Source organism: Girardinichthys multiradiatus, chromosome 19 (assembly GCF_021462225.1).
Source record: "Girardinichthys multiradiatus isolate DD_20200921_A chromosome 19, DD_fGirMul_XY1, whole genome shotgun sequence".
In the NCBI taxonomy this organism is placed as follows: Eukaryota; Metazoa; Chordata; class Actinopteri; order Cyprinodontiformes; family Goodeidae; genus Girardinichthys; species Girardinichthys multiradiatus.
In genome coordinates, this window is record NC_061811.1 from 3448353 (window position 1) to 3464215 (window position 15863).

At 39.8% G+C, this 15863-nt stretch overlaps 2 protein-coding genes across 4 annotated transcripts in view; one reads left to right on the top strand and one right to left on the bottom strand.

Moving 5' to 3' along the window:
* Window positions 1-300: 300 nt before the first annotated feature.
* Window positions 301-9445, bottom strand: LOC124855885 (kelch domain-containing protein 1-like). 3 transcript variants are annotated; one of them, XM_047346011.1, is made up of 14 exons: window positions 9310-9445; window positions 8980-9104; window positions 8029-8099; window positions 7799-7916; window positions 6374-6486; window positions 4941-5028; window positions 4687-4770; window positions 4520-4600; window positions 3121-3179; window positions 2872-2981; window positions 2706-2778; window positions 1785-1869; window positions 1569-1621; window positions 301-641 (listed from the first exon to the last, which is right to left on the bottom strand). In XM_047346011.1, the coding sequence occupies exons 2-14, from the start codon at window positions 9085-9087 to the stop codon at window positions 497-499; spliced, it is 1188 nt and encodes a 395-aa protein (XP_047201967.1). In that variant the 5' UTR covers window positions 9088-9104; window positions 9310-9445; the 3' UTR covers window positions 301-496. The 3 variants fall into 3 exon arrangements, with proteins under 3 accessions (XP_047201967.1, XP_047201969.1, XP_047201968.1); XM_047346013.1 differs by lacking the exon at window positions 9310-9445 and having other exon boundaries at window positions 9002-9096; XM_047346012.1 differs by lacking the exons at window positions 7799-7916; window positions 8029-8099.
* Window positions 9446-11192: 1747 nt separating this feature from the next.
* pole2 (polymerase (DNA directed), epsilon 2) overlaps window positions 11193-15863 on the top strand; it is a 29143-nt gene continuing 24472 nt past the window's right edge. Inside the window, exons 1-3 of the mRNA XM_047345110.1 lie at window positions 11193-11331; window positions 12295-12395; window positions 12477-12552. Coding sequence (XP_047201066.1) covers window positions 11261-11331; window positions 12295-12395; window positions 12477-12552 — 248 coding nt within the window. The 5' untranslated portion in view covers window positions 11193-11260. The remainder of the gene's footprint in view (window positions 11332-12294; window positions 12396-12476; window positions 12553-15863) is intronic.

The window sequence follows — 15863 nt, forward strand, 5'->3', positions numbered from 1 at the left end:
TTTTAAGGTTCTCCTCCCAACCACAGTTTCTGCACTTTTCCACCTGAAGACAGAGTGTAACACTAGACTGGCTTACAGTCTGCACAGCTGCATTTCTGCTGAACTCAGTTAAACCAAACATTGAAGAGGGTCCTGCCACCTAGTGGTAAAACATGGAGCTGCATGTGTCAAACAAAAAGTTGATTCTGTTTCTTTTTTCTGCAAAACAAAACTAAAGTGTGAGGAAAAAAACGGCTATGTGTGTTTGCAGGGGTATCAATTGAATAGTACCACTGTACTATAATGATCATCTCCATGCAATGGTTTCCAAACAGCTTATTTAATAAAGAGCCATCACATAAACTGAACATAATGGTTTGGACACTGCACAACATAAAAGGTCAAAATCTGTTAAACACTCAAATAAAACTCCATAAAATATTCTGCACAGTGTGTTTTAAAAGGAAAACTGTCAAACCCTTTATGATATAGTGCTCTTTTGGCATTTAGACCATGTTCAACAGTTATTTTGCTTCTTTGAAGGCCTGTAGAAAGCTATCCTCATCTGCAGAGCCTTCAGCAGTTTGGGAGGTAGAAGATGAAGCTGATTTCTGAGGCTCTCCAAGTTTCTCACATTCTTTGCGATGTAATCCTTAGAAATCCTGTCAGGGACAAAAAAAAGTCTAATTACATTTCTATTTTGAGAGCGGAAGTCCTATTTATAGAAACATGACTAAAAACAGGATTCCTGCTAAGTTTTAATGGCAGATCTCCAACATGAAGTAACCAGCATCCCCACAGTCCTGTTTGGAAGGAAGGAAGGATGGATGGATCCATGGATGGATGGACGGACGGATGGACGAATGGATGGACGGACGGATGGATCGATGGATGGATGGACGGACGGATGGACTTATGGATGGATGGATGGACGGACGGACAGATCGATGGATGGATGGACGGACGGATGGATGGATGGATGGATGATGGACGGACGAATCGATGGATGGATGGACGGACGAATCAATGGATGGATGGACGGACGAATCGATGGATGGATGATGGACGGACGGATGGATGGACGTACGGATGGATGATGGACAGACGAATGGATGGATGGATGATGGACGGACGAATCGATGGATGGATGGACGGACGAATCAATGGATGGATGGACGGACGAATCGATGGATGGATGATGGACGGACGGATGGATGGACGTACGGATGGATGATGGACAGACAGATGGATGGATGATGGACAGACGAATGGACGAATCGATGGATGGATGGATGGATGATGGACGGACGGACGGACAGATGGATGGACGTACGGATGGATGATGGACGGACGGACAGACGGACGGATGGATGATGGACAGACGAATGGACGAATCGATGGATGGATGATGGACGGACGGACGGACAGACGGATGGATGGATGATGGACAGACGAATGGACGAATCGATGGATGGATGGATGGATGATGGACGGACGGACGGACGAATCGATGGATGGATGGATGGATGATGGACGGACGATGGACGGACGGACGGATGGACCTAAAATTGTTTCTTGATGTTTGTTACCTGAACAAAGGATGCGGCTGCGTCTGGAAAACAAGCGCGTCGTTGCAATGTCCCTGAAAAATAGTTATATTATTTTACAAAATCAATATTCATCACATAGAAGTTTTTTCACAAATATACTGTATTTTAAAGCTAGTAAATAAAACATTGAGCGAGCTACAACATGCTGCTAAGTCCCACTGAATAGGAGCAGGAGGTGTTTCACACGATGCTTACAGTGTCTACCAGCAGGATGTAGTCACAGCTTCCACCAAACACAATCACATCTGAGTCTCTGCTGGCGCATGCTGTGTGCCACAACCTTGGGCAGGAAAAATCAAAACATGTTCTCAGCTTCAGGTCACATTTCACTGCTCTTCTTCAAGTTCATCTCTGGGAAATATTCAGGTCTGGACAGAGACTTCCATGCACTCATCACCGGCATGAATGTCATATTAATATGGGACTTTTAATCATTTCTTCAAGCCTGTCTTCCTATTGGGTGGAACACTAAAACAAAGTATAACTTTATTAGTTTTTAAACACAAGGTGCAAATGTTTTAATTCATAGTGGATCTTCTCTGATCCACACAGGGTCAAAATTACACATACATGCTCAAATATATATATACACCCCTACTGTTAAAGAGACATATTTAACCAAACATCTCTACTGTTCAACAAGCTTAACTAAAATCCAGCCGCCCACATAGACAAGCCAAATGTTTTCTGTAGAAACCTTTAGGACCAGACAAGATGAAAAATGAGCTATTTGGCCACAATGGTAAGAACTGTGTCTGAGGAAGTCAAGATGAGGCCGTTAAAGTGAGGAACACCAAGTGTCAAGCACGGTGGCGGTTATTACAGCAGCCTAATACTTCCCTGCTTCAAGAATGAGGGGCTAAAGTTTACATTTATTGGGGTTTTAAGAAAAACCTCGATAATATCTGGATATATTTGAGCCTGAAGGTGTGGATTAGTGAAAGGCCATAATAAAGTCTACATTGTGCACCAACGTTTCATATCTGTAGTGCATCATAAGGTCAGTTCAAGAAAAGCACTGTTGTAATCAATCTTTAAGAGCCCAAATCTAAATATGACATTCAGGGCAGTAGTTTGTTTATCTGAACGTCTGACTTTTAATGTATAAATTGGTACCTTGGTTTATTCTGATAGGGATGTTCAAACTCTCTCCATTTCTTTGTTTCAACGTCAAACAACCAGCCATCACCTAATGTGGAAGATACAGAAAGATGAACAGATCTGAACTAAGAGACCTGAACTGAAATGCAATGGGAATGAATATGCAGGTAAATATCCTGACTCATTGGTTTGCAGTCTACACTGAGACCTCCGAACAGGAACATGGTGGTCTCTGACACCGCTGTGAGGGTATGCCATGATCTGCCCACTGGAGTGGCTGATAAAGGAACTCTGGATATGAATGAGAAACATATCAATAACCTGGTAACTGTCTGCATGTTATTGAGCAAGTTAAGCTAATATTTGGTCATACATGTTACGTGTTACTACCAGAATCTATATGATTGGAGAATTCTGTCAGTTTACTTACATTTCAGTCCACGTCCATGATTCAAGATCTAGGCAATGAATGTCATACGTTCTGGTTTCCTGTGAGGATGAATTGGCAAACGGCAGTCCTGGATCAGGTTATTAATGCACACGTTCTGCTGAAGCCAGATATTTGGATGAAAAGACACAAACATTTTTTCCTCAGTGGCTGACCTCAAGTCAGACTAAACTTTCCCTGTTTCAGGTCAGTTAGGATGAACGAAAGTGTTTCGATTTGCTAAATGTCAGAATAATCAGAGGATGTTTTCACTTGGAAACAGTCTGCTTCCATGTGTGACATAATAGAAAAAATCAAATAAATCAGTCAAGATATCAGGAAGAGAATTATGGATCTCCATAAGTCTGTATCATCCTTGGGTCCAATTTCCAGATGGATGGAGGCGCCACATTAAGATGTTCAAGCAATCATACAGAAGCCATCACACTGTTCGGCAAGGAGATGGGTTCCATGTCCCAGAGATATACGTGTGTTGGTGTAAAAGGTGTGAATTAGTCTCAGAACAAATGCCAAACACCTTGTGAAGAAGCTGGTAGGAGAGTCATTATCCACAGATAAATTAGTCCTTTGCCAACATGGACTGAAAGGCCACTCAGAGAGGAAAAACCCATTACTCCACAAGTAACATAAAAAACCAGATTACAGCTTGCAAATACACTCAAGGACAAAGACCCTTTGGAAGCATGTCCTGTGGTCTGATGAAACTAAAATTGATGTGTTTTGGCATAATGACCATTGTTACATTTGAAGGAAAAAAGTGGAAAGCTTGCAAGTACAACTGTGAAGTACGGAGGTGGCAGCATCATGTTGTGGGAGTATTTTGCTGCAGGAGGGACTGGTGCACTTCACAAAACAGATCGCATCATGAAGTTTTGGTGAAATATTAAAGAAACATCTAAGACATCAGACAGGAAGTTAAAGCTTTAGCAATAATGACCCAAAGCATACCACCAAATTAGTTCCAAAGAGGCTTGAAGACAACAAAGTCCATGTCTGGTCATCACAAAGCCCTGATCTCAGTGCCAGGGAGAATGTATGGGCAGAGCTGAAAAGCTGTGTGTGAGCGGCCTGCAAACCTGACCCAGTTACAGCCGTTCTGTTAGGAGGAACAGGTCAAAGTTCTGCTGGGAAGAGCTTCTGGAACGAAACTCAAAATATTTGACCAAAGTCACACAGTTTAAAGGTCAAATCTACCAAATACCAGGGAAATGGATGTAAGGTTCTGAATTTGTAGAAGGTTTATAACAATATCTTTAAGTCTTCCAGCATTAAACAAAAAGAAATAATAGTCCAACCCTACCTGAAGTAAAACAATTTAATATGCACCTTTTTCACAGTGTAAATAAATATCTGGTGCCAACTAGCATGTGAGGGCCCTCACCATGACTCTGCCTCCACAGACGTATCCTTTGCAGCCAAGCGTGGTGCCGGCATGTGCTGCTCTTGGAGCAGGAGTGCGACCCTGCAGGTGAAAAACATCAAAAGGGTCTCGTCTCAGAAAGTCTCCCAACTGAAGGACAGTATGTGTGTTGTTCTGGATGGACTTACATGAGTTCGGGGTTCAGTCCAGCTGCCTTCAACAGGGTCATATATATGAACTTCATTGTTCCATCCCCAAAATGAATCCTCCAGCTGCAAACAGAAAGATTAAACAAAAATGAGACCATTTATATACAGCAGTTCATGTATTCCCAGTTCACAATTTTAACTGAAAGCTACACTTCTTGTGCTTTTATTTTTCTGTTATTGTGATGCCTAATTCTGTTTGGCTGAGCAGATTTCCCTTCAATACAACAAATTACCCCGGACGGTTCATCAAGGATGAAGTTTCTGTTCCTGCTGGAGACATCAGCCAGTACCTTATGACCATATCCTCCAAAGTAGATAAGTCTGAAAGAAGAATAACAGTTTGCTAGGATGGAAAATGTATAAACAAGTATTACAAAGTGATCCCAAAAACATTCCTCAGATTGTTTTATCGTGCTTCATATGTTTGGGTCGGTTTACTGTACAGTTAACTTTAACAGTATCCTAAGGTGCCATAAACCATCCAACATAAATCAACACAAAAATAAAGTAGCAATGAGTAAAACACTAAGAACGCACCATGAATCAATAAGAAATACCCTCAGCAGCTCTAATGCTAATCATCCTTAACCAGAAAACATATTTGCATGAGTCTCTTTCATAGCTCTTTACATCGTCAATTCAGGTTATTGAGATAGGCAGAAAAAGATTTTTGTAAAGCTCTGTAACGATTCCAGAACATCTTATTTGTGGTTTGGACTAGACTGTACTTGGCAGGACCAGCACCTCAATTCTCCTCTATTCAGCTGACATTTTAGTTGTAGAATGGCTTCTTCACGTTAAGTCACCAAGATAAGCTTTAGATGCGCTACAGGTGGTCACAGATCAAGCCCAAATTATCACCCCTCCACCACCGTGCCTGACACTTGATGATTCGTGTGCATGCGGACATGTGTTAGATAAATGTAAATGTGCCAGGTGCTGAGGTTTTTCACCACACTGTTCCTACGTTTATTAATGGTTGCTACAGAAAGTCTTGGAGTGACCAGAGTTTTCTCTGGCTGCACGTAGCATAGAGTAATTTACTTCCCCCACCCCCCAACCTATTGCTATGCATTGCCAGTCAGCTGGCTGAAAAAAAGGTTATAGACTTGTCCGTCTCTTATAAAGAAGAAAACGTCAACAGAAACCCCAGACAGTCATGATGTGGAAACTAAAGGAACACCACCAACCGCTCTGATTGAAGTAAGTCTGCAGCTAACTGTAAGCGCGATGTCTGTTAACCAGTTGACTGCAGGCTGGCACACTGAACAGACAGCCTGACTAATTAACCAGCTACTATCAGCTTGTCAGTCTTGTGTTGTTCTATAATACAAGCTTTAGAGCTTAAATGGGAAAACAGTTTTATTCTGAGTGAAAACTACTGACTTTATCAGGTGTTTGTTCTATATTGCAGCTAAAGCAGATGTATTAAATTAATATAAAAATAAATAAAAGTCATTACATTATACCTTTATTATTATTTACGTCACACTGTTATTATACCATAATTCTAATAATCATATAAAACAAAAGCATACTTTTTGTAAATATATCCTGGTGTTTCTGCAGGCTCTCTCACAGTGTTGTTTCTCTAAATCTCCCTTGTACCAACTTTTGACCAAGAGACACAATAAAAGTAATAAATTTGTCATTTTGTGGTGCTCACTTTCCATCATAAACCCAGCAGGACAGTTTGTCTCGAGGCGAGGGAGCAGAACCAAACTCTGGTACGATCTTCTTCCACACATATTTACCGTCTGTCAGGTCAACACAGAACATCTGTTCCAAGACAAAACACAGTCATCCCTTCATATTAACAGTGTTCAATGTTAAATCACCAATAATTGTACCTTTATTTGGTTGAAAAGGGTTGATCACGTGACTGTATCAGACAGATTGAAAGAGATCAGAGAATTTTATGTCTACAACTGCAAACCAAAGAAACTAAATCTCCAAGTTACTAAAGGTGGAAGTAAACAACACAGAAGATATTCATAAAATATTTCAAAAATTGCAATCGTGTTATACATGTTTAAAGGTTTGTTATACAGTCCCTTGAAACAGTATTCATACTCCTTGATGGTCATAGATAAAGTTTTTGAAAAAAAAAAAAGCATTTAATCCATCATCTAAACATGGAGACAGGATGGACCAACTGCAAGCCTACTTAGAACGTCCACCTAAACTGACAGGCTGGACAAGAACAGCATTCATCAGATAAGCAGCCCAAAAGCCCAAGGTAACTCTGGAGGAGCTGCAGACATCCTCAGCTCAGGTGGGAGAATCTGTTAATGTAACGACTCTTAGTTGTGCATTCTACAAATGTGGCCTTTATAGAAAATAGACAGGAAGTAGGCCATGATTTCAAGAAGAAGTCCTGTTTGCAGTTTGCTACTTTTTGGCCTATCTGCATCCAAAACTAACACTGCACATCACCCCGAACACGGCCTCATGATGGTCAAACATGGAGGGGGCAGCATCATGCTGTGGGGATGCTTCTCTTCAACAGGACCTGAATTCAAGACCTGAATACAATTAGGAATCTGTGCAAGACTTAAAAACTGATGTTCACATGCTTTCCATGCAATCTGACTGAACATAGAATAGAATAGAATAGAAATGTCCTTCATTGTTTCTTAGGGGGAAACTTCAGGTGTATCAGCAGCAAAATAAAAGGCACATGGAAGCATGCAGATTCACACAAAGGTAAAATATATAAAAACAAGTTATATATAATAAAAAATATATAAAATAAAAATGAAAACTGTAAAAATATAAAAATAAGAATAAGACATTGTTCACTAAGGTCAAGTTTACAACATAAGTAGCAACACATCATCTATGGTCAAAGAAGAATGGACATAAATCCTGGAGACCATGTATGATCTTCCTTCCACGATCAAATGTTGGTCAGTCTCATAAAAACCCAATAAAACTCACTGAAGTCTGTGGTTGGAACAAAATGTAAAAACATTCAGGGCGTATGAATTCTAGCCAGGGGCTGTGTAAACACTTTGCTAGTATGCACCTAATTCTGCTCAAGTTGTGGTAAAAACAAACTGAACAAAACAGCAAGGTGACCAACTCTAACCTGATTGGTCTGTCCGCTGTTATCACATCCTCCAAATATGTACATGTTTCCATTCAGGGAGCAGCCACAGGTCCCAGACATGGAGGTAGGGACCTCACCTGTCATGTGAAACACCTGCCTTTAAACAGAAACAGTGGATGAACTGCATTCACTGCTGTCAGAAAGCATTTTACCACAGACATGGCAGCAAATAGCTGGAAGGTCAGCAGTGGATCAACTGTGGTTCTTACCATATACCTCCTTCTAAGTCATAGACCCAGATTTCATCACTGGGAATAAAAATCTCTTCATCAGCAATGGACTGCAAAATAAAACAGCCTTATTACTCACTGGCATCAATCCACACACAGTTATTTTATTATTTCATTAAATGTTTGGCTACAGTTATGAAAAGGAAGAATGAATTGGATGTTTACAGTGATTCGGTTCCCACCAATGGCTATTTCGTACCAGGCATAAAAGACCGCTGGACTTTTTATCTCTGTTCGGTACGAAAAGGAGCCATTAACCACGTGCAGCTTCGTACAGACCATTTGTACCCACAAGAGAAACATTTTTGTTCCGCTTTGGCAGCCGACTATTTAAAATAATAATCTATATTATCCTGTAATGTAATCATTTGTATTTACCAGAGTATTTTTAGTATGATGTGGGGTCATATTCTCTCTTTTATTAAAAAGAGACGTTCCCAAACCTGGGCCAGAACCAAACTAAAGGGAAATAGGATGTGATAAAATGTTTTATTCATTTATTTCCAATTTTATTGATCTGGACAAGACATAAAGCATGTATGCTTAAAAGTAACCGCTGTCCTGTCTGTGGTCCCTCTAACCAAGAGCTAATTCACAGGCATACAGATAATATACAAATCAATTCAATTCTACATGAGAAGTATCTCCATAAATCATGAAAATGCTTAACTACAAAAAGAAATAAGCTGAGAGACAATGACTGACGAGCATTGGCTTGAAATGGAGTAAGAAATGACACATGGTCGAAACAAAACGTTCCGCGGCAGGCCACTGCAAGTCGGGCACGAAACGACCAAAACTACAGAGACGAAACGGAGAAGTAGTGGGATAAGAAAACCCCTCCAGCTGTCGCTTAGGTGCAAGTCTCAAATGCTGATGTAGATTTGCTTGCATAGCGGCACTGGTGCCATGTCAGTGTATTTTTCGCACCGTGTAGCCTCCCCACACATACAGCAGGTTGTCCGCCACCACAGCCGTGTGTCCGCTCCTTTCCCGGGCCACCAGCTCCGAGCGGCGCCGCTCAAAGGCGGGGTACATCCTCCGTCCTCTGTCAGCTGTGTATAGAAAGGAAAGAGACACGCTTTAAATGGAAGATATATTTACACACACACGAAAACAACAATTTTAGATGCAGTCAAGAGGGCGAAGGCTTATGGCCTCAACATTAATATGTGACAGGAAGCTGTTTAGCTGTACAGTCTGAATAAAGCTAAAGCTACAAGCTAATCACGTTTCAGAAATACTTTTAAACATACTCACAGATTAAAGGACGATTCCAGCTGCCGTGTTTCTTTTTCTCATGCTGTAAAATTCAGCATTTCGCTCCTGATCTGCAACAAGTTCGTCACCACATCAGCTGTGTAAACACTACTACAAAATAAAATGCAACTTCCGCTCCTCTCCTTTCAGCATAAACGTCTCCCCAAATTCCTTCAAATCAGTCTGCACACACAGAGTAATACATGTGTACATTTTAAACTCCACAATAAAAGTATATTTTTTAATTACCTTATTGGCAATACAGTTCTTATTTATGTGTTATGATACGTTCATATATTTATTAAAATGCAACTTTTACAATGAGTTAGTTCTGCAAACGGTCAAAAGTGTTTTAAAGAGGAGACCCGAAGACTATATAATGAGGGTCAAAGAGGAAACCTATCTATCTTCATGAACCCAAAATGACAATTTATCTTGAGGTCAGCAAGCAGCAACACAACCGTCTTTTTCCTCTGAGTGTATTTAGAGTCTCTCATATCAATATAATCGATTTTTTGGAAGGAAAACATAATGATAACTTTTTCAGAATAAACCTTTACCCCGCTGAGTGCACATCCTCTGTTTGCTTGTCTTTTAATTGATTAATTGTGCATAAGTAGAAAGGGTGTTTGAAGAACTGTTTACAGCATTGATTTAATATTTGATTTTTTTGAGATATCTGTTAATTCACTTTATGATCTAAGGTGAATGTAATGCTGTTACATCCACCTTAAATAAAACACCTCTTTTTGTGTTTTTAAAATAAAGATGTCATAAATCTTTTCTTTGTATTTGAAGTAATTGCTGCTCAGTGTTCAACAGATCATCAGTCCAGATTAATTCTAAAAAGGGAAATACCCTTTTAATCTCATAAAGCTACAAATAAGATACAAGCTTCAGCCAGTCCCTAATTAGCCAGCAATAATTTCTTACAGAACACCGACTGACTGAACATGCTAATAAACACCTTTTTCTGACAACAACATTTGGCTTTTTTCCCCAGTACCTGTGGCGCCCCATAGGTTATGCCGCCCTGAGCAGTGAGCCATATGGACCATATCTACTGCCCTGACCTGTCTGCTGTGTTGCTTGGTCTTGATGATGCTGTTTGTTCACTCATGTTCTCCAAAAAACGTCTGAGGCCAGAAACAGAACATCTGAACATGCAGGTGGACTCTGTTAACTAATTAAGTTACTTTTAAAAGCTATTCTATTTATGGGTATCACAGTAAAATGAAACTTTGTCATAGTTTTATTTTTTTAAATCACAAACAATTTTCTACCTGACAATTATTCACTACTGTGTGCGGCTTTCTGACAAAAAGATGAATTTTCTATGATTTTAGGCTATCAGAGGACTAGACAGGGCTATATAGACATAAATGCCATACCTAAAAATGAAAATCATTTTTTCCTACTTTGTGGTGATCTGTCACATAAAATCCAAAATAAATACATTGAAGATTGTGTATGTAATGCAACTTTTGCAACATTTTCACGATTCTTCCAAACCGTGTACAATGTTTTTTAGGGTTCAGAAAAAATCCAGAGCTCTATATTTCCTCACTATTTGTGCCAATGGATTGTAAGCCTAAGCAACTTGGAGTAGTTTGATCTCCACTGGTCCCAGTATGTGAATAATTCCTACCAGTTAATGCCAAAAATGTTCTTATTCAAATATACAAGTTGTTTTTGTTCAACAGCATCAGAGTTAATTCTGTGCAGCAGAGCAAAGAAGAAGAACATATATACCGGAAGTGCATACATGTATACGGAATAGATAATCAGTGCATGTATGGATATGTTTTCTGTTCTTATTAATAACACGTTTCGTCTGTAACACACAAACTTTTCTCACTTTTATTTTGGTGTCTATTGTTATAGAGGAAGTGACGAAATGTGTGCGGAAGTTGGCATTTAGCGCCAAAGTTGAGCTGGAAGAGGAGGAATCATGGATGTTTCTCGCAAGATAAAGACTAAGGTTTCTTGCGGCTTCAAGATGAGAGGGTTCATTCTTCGACCGTATGTACTTTTTTACTCATTCAAGTTATTTTTCTCCTAAACTTGTGTTTTTATTCGAGAAATGAGCCGCGATGATTGGACGCTCGTCACTTTCCAGGCAGGATCAGGCTGCTGTTCTAACACACTTTCAATTAATAATCTCACTGAAAAGTTCATATAGTTCAGTAAGTCTATTCAACATGTGAAACTCATTAATTATTTAGATTCAATAGACACACAGAGGGCAGCATTTCAATAGAACAGGATAGAATTATCCTTTATTTTCACAGTAGAAAAATCAGCAAACGGGTCTTCAAAATAAAGATCAAAAAGTAAAATGTGCATAATAATAATACGTAATAAACTGTACATAAAGGAAGGCAAATTACAATACTGTAAATTCATCAGAAATGGCATACTCACATGAATGAAATGGGCAAGTGAGCAGTGTGCATTTCAGGTAATTGTGATACAAATCACTTAAATACAGTGTGTCTAAAAATGTGAATCTTACATCAATTCATGCAAAATTACATTAATTCATGCAAAATTACATTAATTCATGCAAAAGGAGCCCAGACCAAGAGTGCAGATCGTTTACAGAACATGGAAATACCGATTTCTGGATTCAAGATCTTTTTATTGGTCTGATGTTATATCAACATTTTATGAGAAAATTGCTTTATGTTTTCTTTAACAGTTACCTAGAGTAATCAAAATGAACAGAAATAACTGCTTGAAATATTTTTACTCTGGGCTGAATGAATTAATCAGATATGATCTCTACTGGTTATAAGAAATAAATGAACTGTTGGATCATATTCTAAACAATGAGAAGCACATTTTTAATAGGAGGCCCGTTTTTTTTCAATTTTCATTTTGAATTTTACCTCAAAATGTCTGTCTTGCACGTCATCGAACAAAGACCTGATCATGTGAGGATATTCTACCTCATTAATCGTGTTCCTGTTGCTTGTGCTTCAGTGAAGCCAGCAGGTACCTGGTGGAGGTTCTGGAGTCAGTGGATCCCTCTGAACTTGATGATGTTGTTGAGAAGGTCCTCGATGCAGTGGAAAAGCAGCCATGTAAGCACAGATGAGTTCAGTGCACAGTCAGATGATGGTGATGATGATGAGTGGCCATGACCATGCCGTGTCTTCATTCAGTGTCTTCTAGTATGATCGAGCTGTCTGTGATGGAAAGTGCCGTGCAGGACTGCACCCAAGCCTGTGATGAAACCATGTAAGTTGGGATCCAAATGAAGGATTTCCTTAGTTAGGTGTACATTTTGGTTCATTCTTCTCAGGAACATTTTCACTTCTTTCATATCTCATATTTACATAGATATTTTTATTAACTGTAAGTTTACATATACTTATCCTGGACCCGATCTCATCAGATTATACAAGGTACCACTTTAGTCAAGTTTGACAGCATGAACTGGGTTCCAGTTAAATTTCTCTAATAAGGTCATAAATATACATACAACCCCACTGGAAATTAGCCAGTGGCAAATATTGCTGTTGTGTGTCTCTCCTGTGAGATTAACGTTCCTGTTCATGGTCTTAAATAAATAAACTCGAACTTACATGTCCCTCAAAGCTGCAGCTCAACTACGCTTTATGTAGCTGTCAACAAGCTAAGAGCTTATAGTAGAAGAAGAAAACAAATTCTGGTTGGATGCTTGTCCACTCTTCTTCTCAAACATGGTAGAGATCTTCCACATTGGTTGGTTTGCCTGCATTGACCACGCTTCTAAGCATAATATATACATTTAAAAAAAGTTTAATGTTAGCCTGCTTTGCTCATTCCAGAACCTGTTTAATCTGCGTTTGGATCATTGAGCTGCTGGAACCCCTGAATTAATCAAAGTATCAACTGGCTTGCTGTGGATTTGAGATGAAGTTGATAAAGGAAGTCTTCTGTTTTCATTTCTCCACCCACTTTGTGCGTTGAATCATTGGAAACCCTCAGCATGATGGTGCAACTACCATGCTTCACAGTTGTAAAGTGTTCTTAGGTTTGAAAGTCTCACTTTGACTCTTCCAATAAAACTTCTTGTCATGGTGGCCAAACAGCTCGATCTTTAGCTAAAACCAGACCTTTTTCTTGTCCATGTGGGCAGCTGCGGGTTTCTGTCCAGCCGTAGTCTGTTACTCTGGACAGTGGTGCTGACGTTCCATCAGCTTCTAAATTAAGATAAACTTGAGCCACGGTGGCTGTTGCTGGACATCCAAACCAGCTTCCTTTCTTCTGAGACCCACAGTTAGGTGGTCCACCAGGGCAGTAAGCTCCGGCATGCATCCGAACAACAAGCTTCAGGAACATCAGGGTTGTTATAAACATATTAACTATGCGTTAAAGCCGAGTGAATGCCTAACATTTCTGATCGTTAGAAAGATGTCAGAAGCTTGTTGATGGCTACAAGCAGGTGAATTTATCCAAGCATTAGTAGGAGAGTATGTACACATTTGACCTTCTGTAAATAAGATCTAATTCTTGTTTATTAAAACCGGTGCAGCTGTTTGGTGTAAATTAGTTCCACGTTGAAAGACGAAGCGTTCCAATTAATCATGAGAGGCCGCTGAGAAATGACCCTGATGATGAGTGGATGAAGACATCTGGATGTAGATGCTGGTCATTTTCTGAAGACATCTGGATGTAGATGCTGGTCATTATCTGAAGACATCTGGATGTAGATGCTGGTCATTTTCTGAAGACATCTGGATGTAGATGCTGGTCATTATCTGAAGACATCTGGATGTAGATGCTGGTCATTATCTGAAGACATCTGGATGTAGATGCTGGTCATTATCTGAAGACATCTGGATGTAGATGCTGGTCATTATCTGAAGACATCTGGATGTAGATGCTGGTCATTATCTGAAGACATCTGGATGTAGATGCTGGTCATTTTCTGAAGACATCTGGATGTAGATGCTGGTCATTATCTGAAGACATCTGGATGTAGATGCTGGTCATTATCTGAAGACATCTGGATGTAGATGCTGGTCATTATCTGAAGACATCTGGATGTAGATGCTGGTCATTATCTGAAGACATCTGGATGTAGATGCTGGTCATTATCTGAAGACATCTGGATGTTGATGCTGGTCATTATCTGAAGACATCTGGATGTAGATGATGGTCATTATCTGAAGACATCTGGATGTAGATGCTGGTCATTATCTGAAGACATCTGGATGTAGATGCTGGTCATTATCTGAAGACATCTGGATGTAGATGCTGGTCATTATCTGAAGACATCTGGATGTAGATGCTGGTCATTATCTGAAGACATCTGGATGTAGATGCTGGTCATTATCTGAAGACATCTGGATGTAGATGCTGGTCATTATCTGAAGACATCTGGATGTTGATGCTGGTCATTATCTGAAGACATCTGGATGTAGATGATGGTCATTATCTGAAGACATCTGGATGTAGATGCTGGTCATTATCTGAAGACATCTGGATGTAGATGCTGGTCATTATCTGAAGACATCTGGATGTAGATGCTGGTCATTATCTGAAGACATCTGGATGTAGATGCTGGTCATTATCTGAAGACATCTGGATGTAGATGCTGGTCATTTTCTGAAGACATCTGGATGTAGATGCTGGTCATTATCTGAAGACATCTGGATGTAGATGCTGGTCATTATCTGAAGACATCTGGATGTAGATGCTGGTCATTATCTGAAGACATCTGGATGTAGATGCTGGTCATTATCTGAAGACATCTGGATGTAGATGCTGGTCATTATCTGAAGACATCTGGATGTAGATGCTGGTCATTATCTGAAGACATCTGGATGTTGATGCTGGTCATTATCTGAAGACATCTGGATGTAGATGCTGGTCATTATCTGAAGACATCTGGATGTAGATGCTGGTCATTATCTGAAGACATCTGGATGTAGATGCTGGTCATTATCTGAAGACATCTGGATGTAGATGCTGGTCATTATCTGAAGACATCTGGATGTAGATGCTGGTCATTATCTGAAGACATCTGGATGTAGATGATGGTCATTATCTGAAGACATCTGGATGTAGATGATGGTCATTATCTGAAGACATCTGGATGTAGATGCTGGTCATTTTCTGAAGACATCTGGATGTAGATGATGGTCATTATCTGAAGACATCTGGATGTAGATGATGGTCATTATCTGAAGACATCTGGATGTAGATGCTGGTCATTATCTGAAGACATCTGGATGTAGATGCTGGTTATTTTCTGAAGACATCTGGATGTAGATGCTGGTCATTTTCTGAAGACATCTGGATGTAGATGATGGTCATTATCTGAAGACATCTGGATGTAGATGCTGGTCATTTTCTGAAGACATCTGGATGTAGATGCTGGTCATTATCTGAAGACATCTGGATGTAGATGATGGTCATTATCTGAAGACATCTGGATGTAGATGCTGGTCATTATCTGAAGACATCTGGATGTAGATGCTGGTCATTATCTGAAGACATCTGGATGTAGATGCTGGTCATTATCTGAAGACATCTGGATGTAGATGATGGTCATTATCTGA